Source organism: Uranotaenia lowii, chromosome 2, assembly GCF_029784155.1.
Source record: "Uranotaenia lowii strain MFRU-FL chromosome 2, ASM2978415v1, whole genome shotgun sequence".
In the NCBI taxonomy this organism is placed as follows: Eukaryota; Metazoa; Arthropoda; class Insecta; order Diptera; family Culicidae; genus Uranotaenia; species Uranotaenia lowii.
The window spans coordinates 251156632-251184378 of record NC_073692.1 but is presented as its reverse complement, the minus strand read 5'-3'; the positions used below and the strand labels follow the sequence as shown (position 1 = coordinate 251184378).

Sequence of the window (27747 nt, the reverse complement as noted above, 5' to 3'; positions counted from 1 at the left end):
TCCAATATTTGAATATTTGAATATTTATATGATGAAACACAATTTTTAAATCTAAATACATACTGTTATCTAATTCTAAATTCCGATTTTTTATTCCTTATTTTGAATCTAAAATTGTATCTCTTACTGAATAACGAGGCAGAATTTTGATTCGAAATCCTTAATCTGAATTCTATCTATGATCTGATTCTGAATTTCTCAATCAATCTGACTGAAAAAAGTTTTTTGTTTCTCAATCAAATTTCTGAATTATGATCGAAATCTGATTCTTTTGTTTTCAGGTAAACCCAAAATTTTGGTTATAGGTAAATAATTCTCAATATTCTGAGTCAAGATTTTTGGCAGAATTGACATCATTTCAAATTTTATAATGATCAACTTAAAATCAGTAGCTTCTTGGAAATTTCGACCAATAAGCTAGGATTAAAACAATGCTCTTATGTATTGATGCTACTGATGCTGAGCTCTGTTCAAGGCGTGTCATGTCACAATTTATGCTATGCACTTGAACCAATTGATCCCGATCTTGTTACCAATCACAGACAATCTTTCGGGAAATCACACACACACAACATTGTAATCCTCGCAAAAGTAAAGAAAATAGCATCGCACTACTGAATACTTTCTATGGTTTCACCAACACACTCTTCTAGCCTGTGGTTTCATTCATAATTTTCTGGCACAGATTCAGCAGTGAAATGCTATGCGCTCAATACTGGGCAACGCCTACTTTTTCTCTCATTTTCCCTTTGCTGATTGGGTGTACTCTTTCTGTTTCCGTTGTGCGTCTCGCTCGGCTTCGCGAAGCCCGCCAGCATAATCATGTTTCATTCGTTTGCCCCCAATGATTGCTCAGTTTGTTTTTGGTTTTGTCTCGCTCGCGCTTGCAGGTTTGCTTGTTGGGGGTTTCGACTGGTCAGCTTGATATGTTATGCTTGATCGTTTCGCTCACCTTGCATTAGTCGCTTTTTAGACGGGAAACAATTTGGTTATTCGTCGTCGTCGTCGTCGTCGTCAGTTAATCGCGCGTTTTGTGGTTCAAAAAATTAAACAGTTAATGAAGGGGGGCATACACGATGAATCATACAGGATAAATCATTTGCATAATCCCGAATAAATGAAATACAGGAGGAGGATAAACCAATACGAAGTGAAGTGTTCTGAAAAATTATGTAGCAAATCAAGCTAATTAAAATGAAATTTATGCATGGGTAGTGAAATGTGTCCTTGAATCGACACAGAGAAAGCAAGATATAAAGAAAGAGAGAGAGTGCAATTTTTTTTCTCAAAACGAATGTCCAGTTTCGCCAAAGTTCGATAAAACGCTATCAATATGAGCCAGCTCGGAACCGTTTATGCGACCAAACGCCGTAGGAGAAATGGGAAAAGGTGAGCTTTTTTGACGATCAAGGATATTTGATTTAACTGATGGAGAGTCAAATCCAAACGATTTGAAATTTATATACCGGTGATGGCTATGTCAGTATGTTAGTTCATCAATCGATCGATCGTGACAATTAATGTGAAGTTTTTACATCACGTGTGACTGAAATTTGAGAAACGGACTTAACCAAGTGTTGACACGGCTCATTCGTGTTTATTTGTTAAAACTGATAAAAACGAAATATCCATTATTTAAAATGACCTTTATTGGTCTTGATGATTTACTGACCATACTTTGATTACTTTTTTTTAAAGTTTTTGGTGAAGGTGGTGGTCCAGCAAAACCCCAAAACAGTAAAATATCTTTTTTTTAAATTCTAAACATCACTTTTGTTTGCCTTTTTGTTCAAAAACGTTCACAAACTCTCGGTAAAATTCTTTTTGGTGCTAGGGATGGCCACACGATTGGTTCTAGTAATCCCGGGAATCCAATAATTCCGGATTTGGTTCCCAAGCAACCAAAAGTCCCATAAAACAGGTATAAAAAAGATCAGTCAGTTTCATCATTGATATGAAGTACGTTCTATGCAGCTCAAAATTTTAGTTCTTATTGATACTTTCAAGTTCCAAAACAAGTCTTAATGATCTTTTATTCAGCTTCCAATGGCCTTTTAACCCTTTCCTTCCCATGGTAGCACAGGTGATCCACAACTTCGCATAGCTCGCATTTGAACTGGGGGCTTTGGATCAACACCATTTTCTCATCGAATGTGCAAGTCATTGCACAAAATTTGAAGCAAATCGATTCACTAGTTTTTGCTCGGCAGATCAAAAGCTGCGCAAAAGTTGGATTTTTTTGAAATTTAAATCAAGTCGTCATTTGATGTTCAATAACTTCACAAGTTTCCATAATTATCCTCAAATAAAAATACTGACGTGCAGGAAATTGCTTGTGTAAGCAAAATCAAATGATGGTTTGCTCAGATTTTCACTAAAACGCATAAATTTTCGAATAAGTGAAGTGGATCACAGGTGATACACTGGGAACAAAAGGTACTTTTCATCTTGCTAAGTTTTTATATCAATACTTATGAAAATCATTCCATCATAAGTTTTTTCTCTTCAGGATAGGTATTTCATCTACTGAAATGACCACATGTCTCAAAATATTTGCAAAAGCTCGTGATTTTTTTTTTAAACGGCATGTTTTGTTTCTCTGGCGAAAAGTGTCATGGCGGCCGTTGTTCTAGGCAAAACTGAAAATTTCAAAAATTTCAATAGTTTGACTTTTGAGGGCTGGATATATCCAAGAAATATTTCACAAAATAGGATCGTTTTAGTTTGTGATCAAAAAGGTGATGAAATTCCCTGTATTTTAGCCGTTATTTCTTATTTTTCATTTGCACCCTCTGTGTTGTTATCTTCCCAATGGAGCATATATGATCCACATCAAAACTCAAATTTATCAACTGGATCATAAAAGTAGACTAAAATAATGCATCTTTTGTTCTAGAACTTTAGTTGTTAATCAATATTTCTATTTTTAAAACGTGAAAAACCTCGTGGGAAGGAAAGGGTTAACTCAGTTTCAAAAAAATCGTAAAATGAGCAAAAAATTCTCTCTCTATCTCAATTGCACCCTTGGCATTGGTTCAAATCACTTTCTGCTGATTATTTAATATGTTCAGAACATGGTGCCTTCTTTACTACATTTACTACATACATATATTGTTTCAGAATGGTCACTCGAGTATCAAATTACTTATTTAAAACAAAAAACTTGCACGGCTTGGGGATCGAACCCCGAATTTCGTAATGAGAATCGATCACGCTACCACAAGACCACGCCTAGACGTTGTTCTATTTGAAACTAAAACTCGAAGTGGTGCTGTGATATTGAAAGTACCTCAATACTCTTTTTGTGACTTAATGAATCCCATTTTGAGCACTATTGTGCCCTTTATGTGACTTTAGCCTCTTACAACGCACTTTTACAACTTTCCATAAATGAGTACATACATGTATAGTTCACTTATGGGAATTGGGCAAAACAAGTCCCGTTTCGATCACTTTTGTGCTCTTTAAGTGACTTAAGTCCCGTACAACGTACATATGAATCACTTTTGCAACTTTCAAGTTCATTTATGAGTACATACTGTTAACTCATGGTATAAAGAATATGAATGGGCCTGCACATTGTAGGTGCAGATATACGGAAATGAGTTTCAATAACATTCTATACGATTTAATCTGTAAAATAAAATACGACTTCTGATAAGCGCTGATGTGGTCTAGTGGATAGGCTGGCGCGAGTCTGGTAACCCAGGCGTACTGAGTTCGATTCCCGGTATCGGCAAGAAAAATTTTTGGGTTCGAATCCCACAAGTTGCCGACAGGAAAGACGTGTTTCATTGTGTAAATAATTATAAATTTCTGACTGAATGCATCTGGGGTTAATCTGAAGAGACTATTGGCGGAGTGGATTGCCAACCACTGTAGGTCCCTGGAGGTAGGTTGGATGCTTTCCCTCGACGAACCATCGGCCGTGGAAGGCTGAGAAACAATTCGAAGGCCAAGCCATACAGACATAGGCTGGACCTTGTTACCGATGGGGAAACCATACATACATACAAAATAAAATACGACTTCTGGTTCGCTGGGCATGCACTACCACTATTGAAGCTTTGAATTCGTTTGAATATCACAGTATCAGATGCATGAGGACGCTCTCCCACCTCGCAGTATTTTTTTCTTGTTCAACATTTCATAAATCAACGAAACGTACTAGATCGAGATGTTTAATACCAATATCAATAGAATACCAGTTTTTTTTAAAGAATTCATTGAAATTTTAAAAGATTATGAGAAACTCAAGCGATGAGTGGATTTTTATTTGTGCCGGTCACTGTAGCTATTCACACATTTCAAGGAAACATATACAAATAAGAATGCATACAAATACGACGGTCTCCCTTCCACAATGTTAATACCATATTTTGGTTGGATCTGGAATCAAGTTATTATGCGAAAACTGTGGTAGAGTCATAAAAAGTCAACGATATTGTTTTCTTACCTAAGGTGGACAATCTGCTTAACTTGTCATTATTTCGATAAAATAGAAAAAAAAGAGTTATTTTGCAGGTCAAGCTTCAGGATACAGAAAACGTAATTACAAATCGCCTTGATTTGGAAAAACGGTAGTTCATAGTGTGCAAAATAGATGGCGCATGTATTTCCCAAAAAAATAGGTCAATGTATTTATTCATTAGACGTTATCTTAAAACCCACTTGACAGATCGCCACATAATTTTGCACAAGTAAATCTTACGTTACTAGGTATGTGGTCTAATTTTTATTTCAAAACGCACTTCGCTCTTTTCCACACCCTTAAATTTTTCTCTGATCTTCTATCCGTCTTTCACTTCAACTCTTAACCCTCATCGATAAAGCCGCTAAAGAATTCCATTACTAAGTAGTTTCACTGAAAATTTCATCACTTTCTATCCATGGATTCACAAAAGAAAATGAAGCATTTTTTTTAATAGAGTCCTTTTAACTCCAAATCAGTATACTTATACCAGAAATCGAAATTACCTGCAGTACGATTGTGCTTTAACAAACATATATCAAACTGGTGTTTGTTTAGTATTGTGAATTTTGTTCAGTTTCTATAACGTTAAGTTCGTAATTTAATTTTTTTTTCATAAATGTCTACGTTTGAAGGATTTCGAATCAAGGATTGAGAATAATGCTTTTCGCTTTCATCGAGTTAACTTAAATAAGTTTCTAAAACATATTTTTAATTTGAAAAAAAATCGCTGATTTCAGCATTATTTAGCATTTTTATGAACCTTCTTCATTCGGCAGATGTTGTTCGTAATATTCTGCATTTGATCTATTATTTCCGTAAAACTTTAAAATACACAATTTGGTTAAAAGCTAGTGTATCTAGTTGAAACTTTTCATTCATTGAACGATAGCGTGTTCTTCTGAAATTTTTATTCAGATTTTAGATTCAGATTTCAGACTCAAATTCAAGATTCAGATTTCAGATTCAGATTCAGATTTCAGATTCAGATTTCAGATTCAGATTTCAGATTCAGATTTCAGATTCAGATTTCAGATTCAGATTTCAGATTCAGATTTCAGATTCAGATTTCAGATTCAGATTTCAGATTCAGATTTCAGATTCAGATTTCAGATTCAGATTTCAGATTCAGATTTCAGATTCAGATTTCAGATTCAGATTTCAGATTCAGATTTCAGATTCAGATTTCAGATTAAAATTTCAGATTCAGATTTCAGATTCAAATTTCAGATTCAGATTTCAGATTTCAGATTCAGATTTCAGATTCAGATTTCAGATTCAGATTTCAGATTCAGATTTCAGATTCAGATTTCAGATTCAGATTCAGATTTCAGATTCAGATTTCAGATTCAGATTTCAGATTCAGATTTCAGATTCAGATTTCAGATTCAGATTTCAGATTCAGATTTCAGATTCAGATTTCAGATTCAGATTTCAGATTCAGATTTCAGATTCAGATTTCAGATTCAGATTTCAGATTCAGATTTCAGATTCAGATTTCAGATTCAGATTTCAGATTCAGATTTCAGATTCAGATTTCAGATTCAGATTTCAGATTCAGATTTCAGATTCAGATTTCAGATTCAGATTTCAGATTCAGATTTCAGATTCAGATTTCAGATTCAGATTTCAGATTCAGATTTCAGATTCAGATTTCAGATTCAGATTTCAGATTCAGATTTCAGATTCAGATTTCAGATTCAGATTTCAGATTCAGATTTCAGATTCAGATTTCAGATTCAGATTTCAGATTCAGATTTCAGATTCAGATTTCAGATTCAGATTTCAGATTCAGATTTCAGATTCAGATTTCAGATTCAGATTTCAGATTCAGATTTCAGATTCAGATTTCAGATTCAGATTTCAGATTCAGATTTCAGATTCAGATTTCAGATTCAGATTTCAGATTCAGATTTCAGATTCAGATTTCAGATTCAGATTTCAGATTCAGATTTCAGATTCAGATTTCAGATTCAGATTTCAGATTCAGATTTCAGATTCAGATTTCAGATTCAGATTTCAGATTCAGATTTCAGATTCAGATTTCAGATTCAGATTTCAGATTCAGATTTCAGATTCAGATTTCAGATTCAGATTTCAGATTCAGATTTCAGATTCAGAATTCAGATTCAGATTTCAGATTCAGATTTCAGATTCAGATTTCAGATTCAGATTTCGGATTCAGATTTCAGATTCAGATTTCAGATTCAGATTTCAGATTCAGATTTCAGATTCAGATTTCAGATTCAGATTTCAGATTCAGATTTCAGATTCAGATTTCAGATTCAGATTTCAGATTCAGATTTCAGATTCAGATTTCAGATTCAGATTTCAGATTCAGATTTCAGATTCAGATTTCAGATTCAGATTTCAGATTCAGATTTCAGATTCAGATTTCAGATTCAGATTTCAGATTCAGATTTCAGATTCAGATTTCAGATTCAGATTTCAGATTCAGATTTCAGATTCAGATTTCAGATTCAGATTTCAGATTCAGATTTCAGATTCAGATTTCAGATTCAGATTTCTAAATCAGAATTCAGATTCAAAATTCCAATTCAGAATTCAGATTCAGAATTCAGATTCAGATTTCAGATTCAGATTGATCTAAATTCTACTTAAGACTAAAGCGTACATCTTTTAAGGATACAATGGCTAGCATCTTTCTAATGCTAACACATCACCAGCCCACGGTAAGAGTACTATGTATGCCGTGACCGAGACTTGATCTCATGACCTCTGGCTTAGAAGACTGAAACGCTATCCTCTAGGCCTAGAGAATAGCTGATTTCAGATTCAGATGTATATTCCCATTTCAGATTTGCACCCGGTATTTTCCTCAATTACCTCACTAACTATAGGCACTGATTGTAAAATTAATATCAACTTAGCTGTTTTTCTTATTGATTTTAGATGTCTTGTCATTAGCAATTGCAATGAATTCTAAGTAAAATCGCTTTGAAAATAAAAAAAATGTCATCATTAGGAAGAGCTAGGTTATTAAATTAATAATAATTTTGATTTTTTCATTTGCCTGAAAGTTTAGTTTTTCCTTTGAATTGAACTTCTGTAGATTTTTGTTAGAATCATGTGAATAAGATTAGCCCAAATTTGTATAAAAATTGCATCCAAAGGCTGTTTTCCAAAAGAAAAATGATAATTTTCAAAATTGGTATAATTATTTTTATTATTTTACTGGGATATGCCATCAAGGATAGGAAAAAAAACTCCAACTCACATTTCGTTCAGACATACCTAAGCTTTGCGAATATCAAATGAAATATCTACCATCCTCGAAACTGGCCAAGGTATCGATTTTTTTCGTAGTAGCCTAACGTGCTGGATCCTTATAACCAGGTGATTAGCTGCACGCTATCTACTGCCTTTGGTGTTACCACGCAACAAATGTCCATTTGCTCTTGTATATTTTCGCCGGGGAAAAAAAGAAGTAACAGGACCAAATATGTATCACATCGCCAGTCGTATCTGCTTACGACATCTCAAGTTTTTTTTTGTTTTCTTTCTAAAATTTATAATATTTTCTAGCAGTAGCATATCAATTTGAGCAAAAATATTGTTTGGAGTAGTGCCAGTTTTTCTATTCTCTAAGACCAAATATTGTTGCTGCTGACTGTTAGTTCCAGTAATTATTCCTTATTTCAACTTTCAGTTCCTACTAAAAACTATCATTCAAAGTTTTGTGTGCCACGATGTTCGTTAAAAGGTTAGTTGTCTTTCTTTGGAACGTTTAAGCGGTGATTCCTGGTTCTGCCATCATTGATAAATTAACAATAATTCGGATATTAAAAATATCTATTTTTGGACCTTCTGTTCCAGTGTTATTGGATTTGTATCCTACAATACAATACCCCTATAATAGTTGATTTAAAAAAAATAACACATTAATCTAATATTTGATTTGAAATGATAGATTATTGAAGCCTTCTTTATAGATTCAAACAAACACTAAAATTTCTGTTATAAATATCTCTCAAACATTTCCCTTCTCAGTCAGCACACAATCGAAAAGTGCTACTTTTCGACACTATTTTTTGGATTGCAAATGCACAGTCCACCGACCTGCTTGGTCTGAGATTTTCAGTCATTAGCTTGGTCGTCCACATGCGGTTGTTTGTTGAAATAGGTTGATTAATGGAATTTTAAGCGATTTACCCATATTTGCATAAAATTTTGTATGCAACTCGTTGCAAAATTCGAGTTTTCAGCATTCGACGTAATTGTGCAATACGAGCTGAAAAATTCCAAAAAATGATTTTAATAACTGCATTAAAATTTAAAAAAAAACGTTGCACAATATCATCAATAAACTTAATGTTTTGATTTTTCTTAATTGAGAAAAATGAGTAATTTTATTCAAAAAATAGTATTTTTAATCATACAAATCTCTATCAGTTCCACCGATTTCTATGCTAATTTCAGATAGAAATGGTTCCATACGCGATAATGTGCGTTTTTCGATGAATAAACCTTTAAAAATCACTTATAAAATAAACTATATGCTTTCTACAGAGCTTAAAACTAAACTACTAACTTTGTTTAGTTTGAAACTACAGAGCCTCAGCAGCTTCTAAAACCATCAAAATGTATAAAACAATTGTAGATCTTAGCTTGTTCCAACTTTGTACCGAGGACGGCGAACCATTTTATCCAATAAACCTTATAAAATCCAAAAAACTTTTTTAAGGTATTTTTTTTTTCTTTCACTGTCGCCCCTGAGGGTGATATAAAAGGACTTTGACTTATATTCAAATAGAAGGTTTGAAGATCCTCTAGGCTGAATGAAACTATGATTTCAAAGTAATCGATGAATTCCTTTGAATTCAGCCACAGTATTTGAAAAACCCCAAATATGTAATATCATTTCACTAGCTACTTGCTGGCATTCTCAGTGGGTTATCGACTATCGTTGTTCTATTTCATTCGGTCCTTCGGCTTTTTGCTGATTGATTTTCTGAAAAGTAAACAAATAAAAAACTAGTTTATTCCACAAATATTTTCAACGTCACAAAAACACTTCAACGCAAACTTACCATTACCGAAGTCTGGGGTACCCCAAGGCAGCAATCTGGGTCCTTTATTGTTTACGCTCTTTTGTAACGACATCAATTTGGTGCTGATTGGATGTGGAGTTCTCCTGTACGCGGACGACCTGAAAATATTTTTAGTCATAAACAGCCAAGCTGATTGTTATGAATTGCAACGCTTCTTGGACGCAGTCGTGAATTGGTGCCGTAATAACTTACTTGTTTTGAGCGTTGCGAAGTGCTGTATTATCACGTTTGGGCGTAGAAAAAAACTTTTCATGTATAATTACGATATTCTGGGCGAGCAGTTGCAACGTGTTGAGGAGATAAAGGATCTTGGCGTTTTGTTGGACAGTCATATGACTTTTAAGCGTCATTACTCTGTGGTACTCGAAAAGGCAAACCGAATGCTGGGATTTATTATACGTTTGAGCAAAGAATTTACTGATCCAGTGTGCTTGCGAGCTCTGTATTGCGGCCTGGTGCGATCGATTTTGGAATCTGCGAACCTAGTATGGTGGCCTTTTGAAGCTTCATGGAAAGCGCGTTTTGAAGCCATCCAACGTAGGTTCGTGCGTTACGCTCTTCGTAAGCTACCTTGGGAGAATCCTTTGAATTTACCGTCATACGCTCATCGTTGTGCCCTGCTTGGACTTCATACGCTGTCGGATCGTCGTTCCATCGGTCAATCGCTGTTTGTGGCTAAGATACTTCGTAACGAAATTGACTGCTCCTGGCTACTTTCTCGCTGTAATATTTATGCTCCAGAAAGAACCTTGCGTAATAGAAACTGGCTCTCTCTGGAACCCAGAAACACGAGCTATGGCAGCAACGACCCTCTTCGTTTCGCAAAAATGTTATTATAATGTCTTCGACTTCAATGTTTCTACTCCAACTTTCAAACGCCGTATTGAATCTTATTTAAGTGACCAATTAAGAAATTAAGAAAAGTATCATGTAATGTGCTAATAATATTAAGTAGATCATTAAGACACCTATGTCAGATGATTTTAATTCAAACAAATAAACAAATAAACAAATTTGGAAGAACAAAAGCACATATAACCATTAAGAAAAACACAAAACTTCACAACTCCGTATGACGATGAAAAATTACTGATGGTATGAATGTGTTAGTTTTTGTCACATTGCCTTAATTGTGATCAGTTTTGCCCGGATATTGTTCGGGTTTTCGATGCGAAGATAAGAAAACCAATTTTCGGGGTTTCGTAAAAAATACCAGAAATATCTACCCGGATTCGTGCGAGAAAACTCTGGAGTTTTACTTGGCCTAGGATACCATATGTCCTTTTTTTGAGTATTTGCACTATTTCTCGGAAGAAAACTCAGGGTTCAAAGAGAAAAAAAACAAGATGGCAATATTGTTAAATAATTAACGGTTTTAAACTTCCACTGATTTCATTTTATTTTATTCTTTTGCCTTGATGAAATGATGTTATTGTACTCTTTTATTATTGATTTATATGGTAACCCAAGCTCAACCTAAACCTTATTTAACAATCCTTGTGGTCCAGATTTAAGGGAAAATATTAATAACAATAAAAAGCACAGTGAAAAGTAAAAAAATATTCCATGAAACCATCATCTATTCGTTGACAGCCAATTTGTATTTTGTATACCGTCAACTGGGGTATCGTGCAATACTTTCAACTTCAATTAACAGATAATCATGAATCAAAAGTTTAAAGGTTGATGGGACATCATATTGAAGTAATTAGAAAAATTCTTGGTTTCGACGGTAATTAATAAAAGTTCAGAAATATGCGAGAACGGGGTAACTTACAACAAACTGGTTATAAAATGAAAAATGTTATAAAATATATTTTTTTTTTTTGACAAAGTTGTTACATATAAAAGTCATAAGAAATACAACACCGATTTCAGCCATTTTTGATTTTGTTCGAACTAAATTTAAAGCTGTTATAAGAAAAAGTATTAAACCGCTGCAACCTTTTTATGGGAATTTCAAATCTACAGATTTTTGCACCTCCCGTAATTTTTTGTTGTTGTTTTACTGCCGAAAATAGATACAACAATTGGTTAAATAAATAATGCGAAAAACAAATAAATTGAAATAAATTGCACGAAAGCTTGTATGCAACAAAGTGTCAATGATATAGTATTGTACAAAACCTATAAATCAAGTAATTTTTTACCGAAAATTCAATAAGTTCAAGAATATAAAAGGTTTAATAACTCCCATATTCCAATATTTGTTTTTAAGCTTTGTAATCTTTCGGATATTTGATTTTTTTTCTCGAAATTTACATAAAATACTTCTCCTCCGGGGGTGACAAAGAAGAAATTGATATTTGTTCCACCCTAATTTGCAGTTCCCACAAATCATTAGCCTCCTCAAGTACTAGACATAAAATTATTCATTTTTTTCTTCTTATTTATCTCCGGGAAATACAGGAGAGACTTGTGTGTATGTATGTTGGTAATTCACTATGGATGCACGGATTCACCGCAGTTTCTGCCTAAGTATGTGTTCAGATACATTCTTTTAGATTATTAAGTTCGACAAATCTCCAATGCAGCGCGCCACCATACCCGGACCCCATGGCTTCGTATGAACTGTTATGTAGTGAATTTATTGCGTGTGTTGATGAAGGTATATTTTGGAAGAACAAATCAATAAGGTGGGCTAGTTAACTTACAGGTACTCCGGCATCCGTGTAGGTATATACCTGGCTAGCTGGTTACTGATTGAACATTCCTATATATAGTCAGTTATAGAATGGAACACATCTACCAGTCGGCCGACTTATGATAGGAAAAATAATTTAAGTCTGAAGAAGCATTAGATTTTTTGTAAATATTTTGAAAAACAAGCAAACTGGTTACAAATCTCTTCACTGTCAGATCCATCAAAGTCTTCAAACTGCATACGTGATGGAAAATTAGATGTTTTCATTTGAATAGCTAAAGAAGGTTTTAGGATCGGATTTAATATTGCTCTCTACTCTTGCGTTGTAACTGTTATAAGCTAGGGATATTTCTACATCAAGTACTCTGCAAATTTGTTTGTATGCGTTCAGATTGTGCGAATTTTTATTTTTCTTATAGTTAGGCTTTATGTGATTTTTGCTTTTTATTTTTGAGTGGTTTTATATCACGTGTGTACCATGCTGGATGTTTAAAGCTTGTCAGCATTCTTTTCTTTCTCTTAGGCACGAGTTCGTCAATAATTGTATATAGATTACTACTAAATAAACCAGAAGCTACATTCATATCTGATTCATCTTTCAAAAGATTTTGCCGATTAATATTATTTAAACGCATATCAAAATCAGAATAATTCAGGTTTTTAAAATCGTATACGAGTTCAAAATCGGCACCACTAGGGCGCTGTCTGTATAGATCAGTAAAAAGTGAATACTCTATGGCAGTATGAAATATGATTATATTGGCTTTATTGAGCAACACTTGAAATAAATTATAAAAATTTAGTCCAGGTTCTCTTTTTGAAATCTTGTGTTGGTTTTCACTATTTTTTGTATTTGTATTAAAGATGTGTGTGATTACCCAATGATATGCTAAACTGTGCTATCTGGCATAGAAAACAAGTTTAAGTTTTTGTTTGACTGTTCGACAAAATGTGAAAACATCCAAATTTCTACAACGATATACGGGTATGTCTAAGGCCGGACCGGACTCATCTAAAATTTTGCATTGAATAACTAGACAAGCCCAGATAAACCCAGGAAATCTCGTATGTTGGGACCCCTGATAAGGAAGAAAAATATCGATGCCAGGCGGAGTCATGCGTATTAGCAAAAAAAAAAATGGATTTTGCACTAACCCAATATACCGGGGTGCATGTATCCCAGATCATGCGCAGTTCTTGTTTAATGTTTTCTTTATATTTTCCTGTTGGATAACCATATACCTATGGCGGACAGTATAGATACCACTTCCGGAAATTTGAGATGATGGCTTTCTAATAAAACGCGTATTAGAAAAATGCAGAACTGTACAGTCGTATCATATTCGTAAATGAACAAAAAATATTCGTAACCATAAATCAATCTGAATAATTTTGATTCGGAAACAAATGTACGTCTCGGTTGTCGAGTTGCTAGCGTGGTAAGACGATAAACGCTAGCCCACTGATAGCATGGGTTCGATTCCCATCTCGGTACTGAGTGTAAAATGTTAATTAAGTTGTCCGTCCAAGTTATTTATTCAGTCTGTAAAGCCTAAATCGGCTAAGACGGGGTATGTCTTTTATAACAAATGTGTAATGATTCTTCATTAAGGGTAGGCTGTGACCGTCAATAACGGAAGTGTTTTTTTCAACAGAAAATTTTTCAAGTGCTCTCGGGAAGCGTTTTTTTTCGCATGTCAAAATGGTGAAAATATTAAATTGAAAAATCATTAAGTCGTTAAAACTTCGGTGATTATTTATGATGGACCGGGATCCACAGGAACAGGCAAAATGTTTGAAATATGAAGCGAAGATATTCAACTGGAAATGATCTGAAAATACGAATTCATCAGCGAAAAAAGGCAACCAAAACAACGGAGCAGTACATTCAGCCGGATGAAGAAAGATAGCTGGATATTTGGAATGGAGTATATATTTCATTTATAGGGATGTTATTACGGGATGGTTCATCGACAAATCGAAGCTAAGTATCTGTTTTTATTTATTTTCATTGCTTGAATGCTGGCGAGCCTTAGTAGAGGTGCATGGGCACAAGACTTTGACTGATTAGGATCAACAATTTTGGTCAAGCGTTTTTTTTCTTTCAATGTGCCTGGACCACATGCGGATCCATTTTGCGAGATTTTTGTACATTTTCTGTTGTCTGTTAAAGGTCCATTTCGTAAAACAGATTGGAGCATTCTTTCAAATGTGTTGTTTTTATTATCCAAATTGTTTCTTTTACTTTGCCTCTTTCTAAAAATTACCAATGAGATCCAACTTAGCAATTTCATTCTAGCATATTATCATCGTTAATAACTATTTTTGTTTTGAGTAGATCATAGTTGATAGTAGGGTTAACCATTTTTAAGATTTTTTTTAAAGTAATTTGCTTTTTGCATAAGATAGTAGTCAAATAGATAGGACATAAAAATTTTGACAAACATCAATGTTACACAACAAAAATGAAAAATAATTATTTTATAGTTTGGAATATTATCGTTGAAATTTTATCGAAACCTTCTAATAAACGTTTTTTCACAAAAAATTGAATTCCCCGAGCCGATTAAACCTACAAATCGAAAAACAATAACATTAAAATATTTGAAATTAAAAGTCTTCACATTTAAAGGCAAAATTTTTCCTTTTCCAAAATAATCACCGTCAGAGGTCGGCATTAAAACGCTATTCGCTAGTTAGTCCGCTACATTTTTGTTTATGTATTTATTTTATAACTTTTTTTTAGAAAAATTACGGCTGAAAAAAACTTCATCACCTTGCAGAAAATAACATTTATCAGCATTCCGGCTTGAAAAATGGCACCTAGTGGAGTTTGCTTATCCGTTATTTCAACAGCAATCCCGTAATTAAATAAATTTACCAGCAAAAAAGTAGCGGACTTATTAGCGATTAGCGATTTAACGCCAGACACAAGAAAAATCCATATATCAGCATTCTTTCTTGACTGATTTCTTGTGGTGGAGTTTGTCTATCTGTTAGTACAAATGTTTGGTCAAAAACTGAATTAAAACGATAATTATTTAACAAAAACGAAATAGACAAATTAGCGATTAGCGCTTTAATGCCGAACACTGATCACCGTATATTTGCTTACAACATTTTATTGTTTAGGTTGAAAAACAAAAGTAATCTACTCATCCCTCTCAAATCTGAACGAGTTTAGGTATTGCTGATTTCGTTGAATTAGTTAATGAGTGAAATGCAGAATAGAAGTTTATTTGTAGGGATGTTCAATTTTTTTTAAGTACATTTGGATATGATGATTTCAATTTGGATATGATATGATGATGGATGTGAATATGATTTAAAAAACTGACGGAAGTGGTTTAAACAAGTCGAAATTATGGTCTTCAACTGCAAATGATTTCTAAGTTAAGCTTATTGAAAAATGAAAAGATCTCCATGACATGTCGAGAGTGATAAGTAGCTGTACCTGCAAATTCATTAAATTTCGAAACATAAATTAGTTAACCAACAATCAAGAAAAAAAAATCAAATATTGTGTTGAATAGTAATCGAAAAATTAAGGCTTTTTAATAATTTTAACGATTAGAGATTTCTTCTATAATGGCCCTTTTAATTGATGAGAAATTCGAGATATTTTTAGGAAATCCTTGGAAAATAAATATTTTTTTGAATATTTTATTAATAAAACATCTATGTTAAACAGTGTTGGAAATACAAACAATTAGGCAATAAATTATGGTCTCAGTTTTAGCAGATTTACTTGGTTTACTAGATCGCACTAGTCAAAAGTGTTTGCTGATCATATCCTTTAACCCACACTCCCAAAAAATTATTTGCTAGGATGCAGAGGTGACCTCGGTCCTAAAGCACGAGTTATATCTTTTATCCCTTTCTCTCTTTTCCAATCTATCTTTTGACTACTAGGACGTGGCCGGCGCCGTTATTGATGATTAAAGAGAGAGCATCAATTTTGGGCATTGTGAATGTGCTGTCAGTCCCAAACACCATTCATTTGACCTTTGAACAAAATTGGTGGCCTCGGTCAATCACGGAGTAGCAACCATTAGCGATGTGGAATTCGTTCTACTGAGCCACGCCTGCGATCATGGTTCTCGAAATGCATTTATTCTAAAACAATAGAAATTGAACAATCATATCACTAATTAACAATTAAATGAAGAAAAAACATTTCTATGAAGATCTTTTTTTTTTTCAATGGTAACAGAGCATTTCGGGTTCAATAATTCAGGTGGATGTGAGTAGTCAATCAAGCTAAGCTAAGCTAAGCTAAATGTGTAATGATTCTTCATTAAAACTGAAGTGACATCGCCAATGATCAGCATGGATTCATGCCCAACCGCACCACAACAAGTAACTTGCTGACGTTCACTTCTTTTATGCATGAAAGCTTTGCTACGAATCTCAAACTGATGCCATGTACCTACACCGATCTGTCAGCTGCATTCGATAAGGTAAAACTTGTACGCTTAGAGTTTGGCGGTACTTTACTTGGTTGGTTTTGCAGTTATTTAGGGCATAAATTGACTGTTCATATCTCCTGTTTGGCATTTCTCTGCCTCCTCCTGTGTGCCTCAAGGAAGCCATTTAGGACCGGTCATTTTGGTAAACTATTTTAGCGACGTACTTTAAACCCCCCCCCCGACGACCCAATACTTTGTATGGTCTTAAACTGTTTTACACCATAAACGACCTCGACGATATTATTTTTTTGTAAAATCAGTACAACCTCTTCGCTAATTGTCGCGATATCAACTGCTAACCTTTGAACTGTAATAAATGTGCAGTCATCAGTTTTTCTCGTAAGCGGCAGCTTTTTATTGCGGACTACTTCCTTGGAGACGAGCCTATCGCACGCGTGGACCATATTAACGATTTGGGCGTCATCCTCGATCAGCGACTGGAATTCAAGACATCCACTTACTACATAGTCAACAAAGCGTCCAGAAGTCCTTGGCGAATGCTTATAGACATTGACACTCTTCAAGTCCGTAGACATGCAACCCATGCTTCTTTCGTCGCCAATCTATTGACATCGCGAATCGACTGTCCCACGCTACTGGAAGCTATTCCGCTTAGGGTGCGTCTGGTCTTAGAAATCAGGATCTGCAATTGTATGTTCCCATTCGAATAAACAATTATGGAATGAAATCGCTCAACCATTTTTCCGAGCATTTTGACTTCGACGTTCCGGGGGATGTTTTCCGAAAAAAAGTTATAAGTGCCTGGTCCAAAGCGTTTTGTTTTAATTTAATTTGAAGTCATAATTTGGATCAATATGTGAACTGTTGATCAGAAATAAATGATAAATAAATATTTAAACTAATTGAAATTATAAATTGAAGCCAGAAATAAACTTAGCGCTATTATGTGATGTTTGGGAAATTTCGTTTTGGCAATATTATCTTATCTAAATTTAATTTAATTATTATATTTAATTTACAGCCAAAATACTACTGAAAATGTCCTTAAATTTAGATTTTTTTGGAGGTGTCTCTTTAAGTTGAACAGCGTTTATTTTTCTGCAGAAAAATCAGTCTATTTCATCACAAAAACCAAAACAAATTTTCGAGGATGATACCCATATGTTCTTCTAGCTTTCCTTATTTTTTCTGCTCGCGTCGCCGATTAGAATTGCATGGGAAATAAGAAAATGAAATGCTCATACTTTCACACTTTACTATTAACGCATTCAAATTAAAATGTGAACCTAACTGATTGATCGAACGTATTTATTAAAAACTCGTTATAAAATAAAATCAACAGACTATAGATATCAAGATTGGTTTCATTGGCGCATTAACTTCCTCTTACTGGTTCCTTTTGTCGGCATTATGCACACAACGACCACATCGAATCGATTAATTCGCGTGTTAGGCACTATTATGTGGCGCAGCGGGAGAATACAGAAACATTGTAGTCTCGTTCGTTGTACAAAGCCATATGTTTCCTCTTATAATATATGTACTTTTTTAAGGATCACCACACCATCATCGGGTCAGGCTGCATGGCATGATACCCCCAATGAACCGATATGCTTGAATTTATTTATCTTTTCGCTGAAGGGTGGAAGCCACGGATATTCGGATCGCTTCTTGAAGGACAGGACGGCATTTCAAAACTTGTGGAATTATTGAGTTGATTGTTATGTTTCTCACGGGTACTCGATATGCTATGCTCAATTTTCGATGATTGATTCCTTTTATTCCAGTTTTGTTCCACGTTCTGAAAAGTCAAATTGCATTTACTCAGAAAAATTACTCATATTATTATCACTGGATTTAAATATTTGAAACTACGTTTATCCTCATTTACATTCATTCAAATTTAGGTGTTTTAGTTGTTTGTTTTTATTTGTTTATTTATTGTAAATAAGAAAAGTAAAAATCTAAAATAATCTGTAGGTATAACCTACTTTTTTTTAGTTGATTTTCGCTAAAAATAAAAAATCCAACAGTGAAGTCTTAGAGATTTAAATATATTCTTAAATATTCATCCTAAACAAATATTCAGAGTTGAAGTTTGAAGTCGGAATTAGAAGGTCACAAACTCGAATTTGTATTAAAATTTGCAACGATTATTTGGAAGTCTTTTTTATTTAATTTTCAACTTCACACAGAACTTCCTTGATGAGTTCGATGATATTCGATGAAAAGTGAAAGGTCTTAACATAAGAATACCGTCAAACGGGGCATCATGCAACAGCGGGGTTAGATGCAACATTTGTATACCACAGCTGCAATATGATTGTTTTGCATCACGCGTTTGTCAACACTGAAATTTCATTCATCCAAATATTTATTTTTATGATTTCAGCTAGTAGAATTTTTTTGTAGTATTTTTTTACCCCTAAATGTATGCAGCATCCTTATGTTCAGAAAAAATGTAAACATTAATTTCAAAAGATCCAAAAATTACTGCAAGTGGTGTTTTTATACGTAATGGTTTTTATGGCATCAAAAAATTATCAAAAACTTTTAATTTATATGTGTACGTTTTCATAAGATTTTTCATTAAAATTTAAGTTTGTTGCATTGCAAGCTATCCATTTTTCTAAACATAGTGAAAACCGCATGTTTTTTGAAAATTAAAGATAACTGAAGATACCAATATTTTTTTCTGCTACGTCAATTTGATATTCCACTAACCTTAAAATTTTTGATGCATGAAGGGTATGATTATCTGTGGACGTGGGTGTTTTAGAACCCATTGAAGTTGAAAAGTGTTGCATGTTTCCCCAGTTGACGGTACCGTACATACTCTTTTAAGAGTATATTGTAATCATTTTCGATCGTAAAATGGGGGAACTTTTCTTTTCGAGAAATTTTACCATATGTACCGTAAACTGGGGGAACATTGATCACTTTTTTAATTCATTTTCAAATATTTTAGAAGGGGTTGCTTTTTATAACACTTAAATTAAAAAAAAAAAATACTTACTGAAGCTAGGAGTATAAATCATGATCATTGATAGCAGAATATTAAAACGACATTTGTGACTATAACTAAATGTTTGTAACAAAACCAGATTTCATGCGTTGAGGTAACTTTGATCACTGTGGTTTTAACGTATATCAACATCTTCATAATTATTGTTTTTATGCCAATTGGGACAGAAGGCTTAAAACATGAATGACAGTTATTTTTTGTTTGGACTCAATTGAATTTTTTAACTTTTTCTTTCAAAAACTAATATACTCGAAAAATGAACAATATTGCTGCATACATTTAGGGCCAAAAATATAAACATTTCTCAATATTTTTTACCTCAGAAACAAATGAAATTTTACCATCATGTTATTCTCTAGGTCCTTCCACTGTTACTATGTCCTTTTTTTATTGAAACTTATACATTTGATCTATACTTTAGCCATTTGATCAATACAGGCTTTTTTCAAAGAAAATGACCGTTCTTATAAATACCCAAAAAATATCATATAATGATCATAAAAATAACACTAAAACTATACTTATACAAATGAAAGAAGTTTAAGTTTCATATAAACAACTCATTTGCTTCTAAGTGCTATGATTTTATCAGGAGAGTTGTTTGTTTGTGAGTCTTCGAAAAAACAGATATTTTTAAACTTTTAAACTACAAAAAAAATCGCCAACTGCAAACCAAATTTAGCCAATTTGAAACCCAATTTATAGGATTTCAAATGTAGAAAACAATTTTCAGATATTTGAACTTCAGACTTCGTTAATGATGATTATCTGCAAAAAATTCATGTTGTCCTATCAAAGTTCCCCCAGTTTACTGTACTCTGTTTTGTTGAAATACATTTTATCAGAAAACTTAACTTTTTTTACAGTTACAGAACATGATCGGAGTTGTTTTTTAGCATAACAACAAATACTAAAACTTATCTCTTCGAATAATCCAACAAGGAATATTCAGCTTCTGACTTTTCACTTTCCATTAATTAAGGAATTCTTTGCAAGAAAACTTATCGGCATCATGTAAGTTACATAACTTTCAACAAATTGGAAGTATTTGAATGGCTTATGATATCTCAGTTTTTGATTTTATAACGTTTATCCTTACTCGTTTGCAAAAATGATCCAAATGTACTCTTTTCGGCGTTGCGTAATATTGTAACCCTATCTTAACATATCAAGGACCGCGAAGAAATTCAAGCTGAAACACCAAAATTAGACATACTATATTTCAAGACATGTTTTGTTTAAAATTATGAAATAATTCTTATGCAGTTTGGAAATGGTGCGAAAGTATAATATAAAATCGTCTTAAATTCTATATCAACAACATTGAAAATATTCTACAAACAATAAATATCAAAATAATTGTAAACAACTGAAAGCTGCATTGTGAATGGTAACGAAAGCGATTTCATACAATTCGAGGGTGGCCGATCCTATCTGATATGTTTTTAAAAGATGGAATGGATGTGAGGTGGAATAACAGAAAGCTATTCGAAACGGAGTCACGGTGTGTTTCTAGAAGATGTTTAAAAAAAAAACAGTAACTCTAATTTTTTCATAAATTGAAAATTTAGTCTTTTCTGAGTCATTTCCAGGCAAAACTAAAATATTTGGTCGGTGAGTCCCCATACGATTTGTTTTTTTTTGAAAATTTATAGTCTATATTCATAAGTTTTCAATCTGAAAAATTATTCCAATCCAATGGAATTGCAATTGTTTTCTTTAAAAATTATTTCTTTCATTTTTAATCAAGTTTTTGTTATTCTGAAACATAAAAAAATTCAACGTTAGAAAGATACTAATCTTTGGATTGAAAAACTTATTTTATATTAAAATTTTATTTGAAATTTATAATTTGGAACATCCTCGTTATAATTGGTGTTATCCAACTAACTTAACTGTAACTTAAACTAAAATTCATATGTCTATATCTTGGAAAACTAATTCTGGTTAAATGAAATTTAAAGATACATGAATAACAACAGTTCAACATCCTTTGATTGTTTTCCTACGAAATTTAAAAAAAAATGTTTGTTTCAAATCTGTTCTTTGAATAAATTCCACAATATTTGTATCCTCAGATGCATATGGCAACGCATTTTGAAAAAAAAAAAATGTTTTAGATGCAACTCGTTTATGGTTTTTTTTCAATTTCTTTTACCTCAGATTAAAATTTAAACAAATCTCAGCAGACCAGTTTTAAAAGAATTTTTAAAATAAAATTTAGTTAAAAGTAAAAGTAACTGCACTGAAATTCGTGCACCTTCGACTGCATAGCCTCAATTTACTTTAACTTTTTCCCAATAACAAATTACTTTTTTGCATATTGTAGGTGAATAAATTTTCTATCAATCATCTGAACTTCATTTTTGCGTAAGAATTTAAATACTGTTGATATTATTCAATTAATGGAATAAAGATGCAAAACTATTTTTTTCAGAAGAAGATTCAATTTCATCGATAGTTTAAGACAAGATTTGTGCATCTTAATTTTTTAAGTTTTTACGGATTTCTATGGTTAATTCAAACTAATTTCTAGAGGTTTTTACCCCATCTGGTATAAAATTGTTAAAATAATGTTTTTTTTTACTGTTACATTAATGCTTCATTAATGTTCTATTGAATAAATAATAAAAAAAAAATGAACTGCAGTGTTCAGTAGAATAACTAAAATTAGAATGGGGAGAACAAAAGATGATGAATCTAACGCGTTTTAGGCTAGTTTGCTATCGATCATTTGCAATTCACTTTTGTCAACAAAACTGTTTATTTTTGTAATTCTTAGATTGACAAAAAGAGAGAAATGCATTTTTTTTTTGGAATAATTTCAAACTTTTAGACAAGATTCATCCATTTGAAAAAAATCCTTAAAACTTTAAAATTCAATTCAAAACAAAAAGTTCAAAAGATTATTATAATAATATAATGGGTTGAATACTGTAGAAGCTAGGATTATTAAACCTTAAAAGAAATGCTTTGAATAAACTTGAAGAATCACAGTGTACAGGAGGGTTCCTAAAACATCCTAAACATTTTATTAAACACTCCAGGCTTATAATGATCATTTTATCAAAGAAAATAACATGCAAAATTTAAGCAAGATCAAATTGTCACTACTTGCATTGAGTCCGAAGTGCAAATGGGATTTTAAGACATTTGACTCAGAAGATGTATAAAAACTGTTCAATTCTCTTCAAAAATTGTTTTTAACGGATCATTTACTTTTGAATATTGATTTTCTTAATTTTTAAAAGCTTAAATTAAGACAAATGTCTCTACTCCAGATCGCTTCACGATAAGCGTTATCACAAAAAAGTAATAGCAGTTCCTAGTATTATCTAATTTTCTTAATCATTGGGGTTTTAAAAAAAATACCCTCCAGTGCTTCCACAATCAGAATATCTAAAGATAATGGATTCAAATGGATTTAAATTATTCCAGATAATTCCAATAATTTAAGATAATTTTACCCTCTCAGACTGCTGTCAGGATTTGCCAGCTGATTTTTGAATTTTAGGATAATAAGATATTTTTGTGCAATTTTCTTCGTTTTAATAGCCCTATAACTAGCTTGAAATGATTTTTAAAACTTTTCAAAGTTTTCAATATGAGCTACCAATTCAATTCAAAAATATTGAAAATTAGTTCTAAGAGAATTATCATCTCTGAAATTAATAAACACTTAAAAAATATGTATGTTTTTTTAAGGATTTCAAATAGAAAATTTTCAAAAAAAAATTTGTATGGAAGGTCACCGACCAAATATTTTAATTTTTGGTGGAAATGAATCGGGAAAAGCTCTACTTTCAGCCCATGCAAAAATTAGCGTTACTGTATTTTTTTTTTCTTTAAGTCCTTCTACGAAACACACCGTGGAGTGTGATGTGTTTTTAAATATTTGTTGATCAAACTTTTGAAAATGACAGTTTTTTAGATAAAAGTCAGCATAGGCCAGTTAGTTTATCATGGAATAATTGATATAATGAAATAATTTTTATGAAAAAAAAACGCGAAAAAACTAGATATCTTGCTTCTCTTTGTCCACAATGTGTATAAATATTGAAGCTTTTAAAACTCAGTACACAGAACGCTTGCGTTTGAGCTGGTGCGGTCATGAGTTAAAGGTGGTTAAAAGTCAGCAGTAAATAGCAAAAAAAGTTCTACCGGATTGCTTTTTTCAATATCTATATATGCTGAATCGCAAATATTACGTCGGGAAAGAAAAATTAAAATTTGAATGAATTTTATTCAGAACAAAAGAAAATAACAAGTAAACCAAACCAGTTTAGGTTTTCAATTAGTAAAAGTTCTAGGTTGATTGAGAGGATCACGCATAGGCCTTGGAGGCTGAAGAATTGCGGTTGGGCGAATGCCACACCAGTCGGAAATGGAACATCCTCCAAAGCCATTCAGTTATTTACAATCTGAGAAGGAGGATGCGGAACGATTGCAAAATCAAGAGTAAATTTTGTGAGCTATTGATACAGGTATTCGGAACACCAATGACAGAAGTGCCTCAGCAAAAATGTATGCATATTTGCTGTATCGAATGTTAATCCGGCAATGCAGCTACTGCGGCCCAGGAAATTCACCCTCGAGGACTGATGGTTCTGCGGATTGTGGAGGAGGAGGTATACCTTCTACTATCATACATATGTAGTTACCGGAACGTTCGGGAAGTTTGATTCATAGCAAAAATTCGCGGTGGGCTTGTTTGCCGATACGTATTTTTTGTATGTTTCTCAGTAAGGTGTCGCTGATACATCGCCACACGATGAACAAGAGTTTGTCCGACTAACATCAATGCTGCCAAGACATGAAATAAAAAATAACTTTTGTGTTAAAACTAAACAACATTTCAAAGATTAAATATAAAAAATAATTGAAACCAACATGGAACAAAATCGATGTTGAATTAAATTGCATCATCATTGAATAATTCAACGTGACTGATGATTGTCTTTCAGCCGTCCATTTTCTCCTTAGCCGTTACATTTAATCATAATTCCCGACTGATCCAACGGTTGGGCAAGCGAGACTTTTCTCCTAGATCAAGAAAATTGGTAAACAGCAAAACAAACAACAAAACAAAGATTGAACAACAATTATGAGAACGTATTTATTTCCAATCAGATGATTTTCAAGTCGTTAGCACGATGAGCAACGCTGGGATGCCTTTTCGCTCATAAGCCTTCATTTATCAGAAAATCAGCATTGCACTGCTCAGACTAAAAAAAATGCATCAGCGCTACACTGGCTAAGAGTAGGTACTTACTTGCCGCTCAGAAATGTGCGAGAAGGTTGATTATTCGACTTTTGACACACTTCTGCGGCTTTCATTCATTACTAGAGAAAATATACCTGATACTTTAGCACCAAACTGGTTCGGAGCAATACTGATATCATCCCTTTTTTCATTTTTCTCATGCCCGGACCAGAGTCAGCTCTATCTGATCAAGTGTAAACAGCGAAACGAAAACGCATAAATTTATTACCTATTGTTTACTTATTTAAAAATTAAATCTTGAGATACATTAACGAATTGATAAAAATGAAAAATACGACGCTCAGTGCCGTTATTTGGTTTTCGCGCCGGAGGTTTGCAGCATCAAAAGCTCTTTCATTTACCGACAAGCCCTTTTTCTGGAGTTTGTTTTTGTTGAACTGTATTGAAAATAAGCGCTTATTTACAAAGGAATGTCTAGTGAAATTCAGATTAATAATTCTCATCTAGAATTCAGAAACAGAAACGCTATGTAGAATCTAGTATGGATTTCAGACTTAAGCATTTAGTACTCGTAATTCAGATTAAGAATTTTATAAGTTTCACTGGAATTTTTTTTCTTTATCGACATTTACCGCAATATCTATCACATATCTCAAATTCATGATAAACGAGACTGTTTTTTATGCGATAACTTGCTTGGAATTTCAAGAAAAAATAAACCAAGACTTCTCAGGTCTTGAAAGACAAAAAGCATCAAATTGGATGATTATAGATGCAATAATAGTTAATACGCCCCTTTTAATAACGAAAGCCTACCGTTTTCTGTTTATAAATTCCTATGCAAATTCAACGGATTTTTGTTTCACTTTCTGCTGGTATTCTGCCGAGGTTGCATCTCTTCAGTAGTATAAACATCATTGGATGCGAATATATCATTTTGGGGCGTGTTTCTGGCGCCACCTGCCGAGATGTGGCTTGAAAATCGTTTAGGCCTTGGGCTTTTTTATCGTGCTCCAAGAAATTGATGCCGAATTTTGTGTGAGTATAAAAGCGAAAGAAGGAAACAAGGTTTTTTATTTGATTTCGCTTTGAATGCGAACAGCAGTAGCGCGCATCCTAATTGAGATCTTACAGCTTGGGTGGAGAATCGCCAAGCCGGAGAGAAAAAAAAATCAATTTTCCGATTTTGAAGGTTCTAAGTGAACTCAACTAACGAATCGTTATTTATCGATTCATGTAAATCATTGCAACCAGTCGATTGAAAAAAGATTAGTTTATTTCTCGGGGCTATTCTTCCAACGTTTTACTTGCGAGATAAAAATATTTCATGAATCTGACAACTTTGTTTTCGTATGAAATTCTATAAAAAAAGAAGATACAATTACGATTCGATAATGAGCATTGATTACTCCAAAAGCTAAGAGGGATATAGCAGAATGATTGCAATTCTTTTTTTTCGTATTTTTATATTTCCTATTATTTAACAGCTATATTCGATTTTTTGAAACTCTATAGGCGTTCTGATGCTGATTTACAAAAAGTTTCGTTTTGTTTTAAAACTAAATAAAAGTTTTCACGAATCGATTTGTTTGCATGGAAAATGGAAAATGTGTACTGAAAAACAAGTTTGATTTGGTCAACTCTATAAGGTTGATCAATGTCGCTTAGATCTGTATGTCTCTAACTTTAATGCATCATTCCACGAACTCGGGTTCTTTTTAAACCGAGATAGAAAAATTTCAAAATTCTAGATTATACGATATGACAAGACACACATCAATTTTCAGGCCAGCCTTGTACGCACATATTGATTTCTTTGAAGTTGAAATTTAGCAGTTTGAATAGTCATGTCGCATGTACAGCATGTTTGAAATTTTTGCATGGAAATGTCAATGAATTAATCGAAAATTTTCCTGGAATTTCATCGCCTTTCGTTTTTTTTTTTCAAATTCTTGAAAAAAATTAATCCGATTAGGTATTCAATTTATAGTATCGGAAATAGTATGCAACTTTATTGCATGCAATCTTCTGTCCATTTCAATCCAATTTATTTATGAAATACAAAATAAAAATATTTCAAATAAAGCCAAATCCGAATTCACATAAGACTTTTGTAATGAGTTTAAAAATAAGGAATCTTAAAAACTGATGAGCTGAATCTGATGAGCTATGAGCTGTTTTGAGCTATCTTTGAAATGCATTGCCAATGGTTCTTGCTTACCAAATATGATTAAAAATAACCAACTTTAATTCTAAGAATCAGATAGGCAATGTGAAATTTGAAGCATTATGTACTACAATGATTCAACATTAGAGAATAAAATAGTTTTAATTTCAATTTGAAGTTTGAAATAAGGTTTAGTATGCAAAATAAAACTAAATTCCAGAAATTTTAAATTTTAATTCTTATTCAACATTTAAATTTAAACAAAAAAATATGAAAAACAAAAAATGCCAAATGAAAAAAATTAAAAAAGTGACAAAAATGACATAAGTGACAAAAATCACAAAAATGACAAAAATGACAAAAGAGACAAAAATGACAAACGGGACAAAAATGACAAAAATGACAAAAATGACAAAAATGACAAAAATGACAAAAATGACAAAAATGACAAAAATGACAAAAATGACAAAAATGACAAAAATGACAAAAATGACAAAAATGACAAAAATGACAAAAATGACAAAAATGACAAAAATGACAAAAATGACAAAAATGACAAAAATGACAAAAATGACAAAAATGACAAAAATGACAAAAATGACAAAAATGACAAAAATGACAAAAATGACAAAAATGACAAAAATGACAAAAATGACAAAAGTGACAAAAATGACAAAAATGACAAACGGGACAAAAATGACAAAAATGACAAAA

General features: G+C 32.8%; 1 protein-coding gene across 2 annotated transcripts in view; it reads left to right on the top strand.

Annotated features, from left to right (window-relative positions):
- Nucleotides 1-977: 977 nt before the first annotated feature.
- Nucleotides 978-27747, top strand: part of LOC129746469 (aryl hydrocarbon receptor) — an 83175-nt gene continuing 56405 nt past the window's right edge. For both annotated transcript variants that reach the window (XM_055740124.1, XM_055740123.1), the window contains exon 1: nucleotides 978-1389. In XM_055740124.1, coding sequence (XP_055596099.1) covers nucleotides 1334-1389 — 56 coding nt within the window. In that variant the 5' untranslated portion in view covers nucleotides 978-1333. The remainder of the gene's footprint in view (nucleotides 1390-27747) is intronic.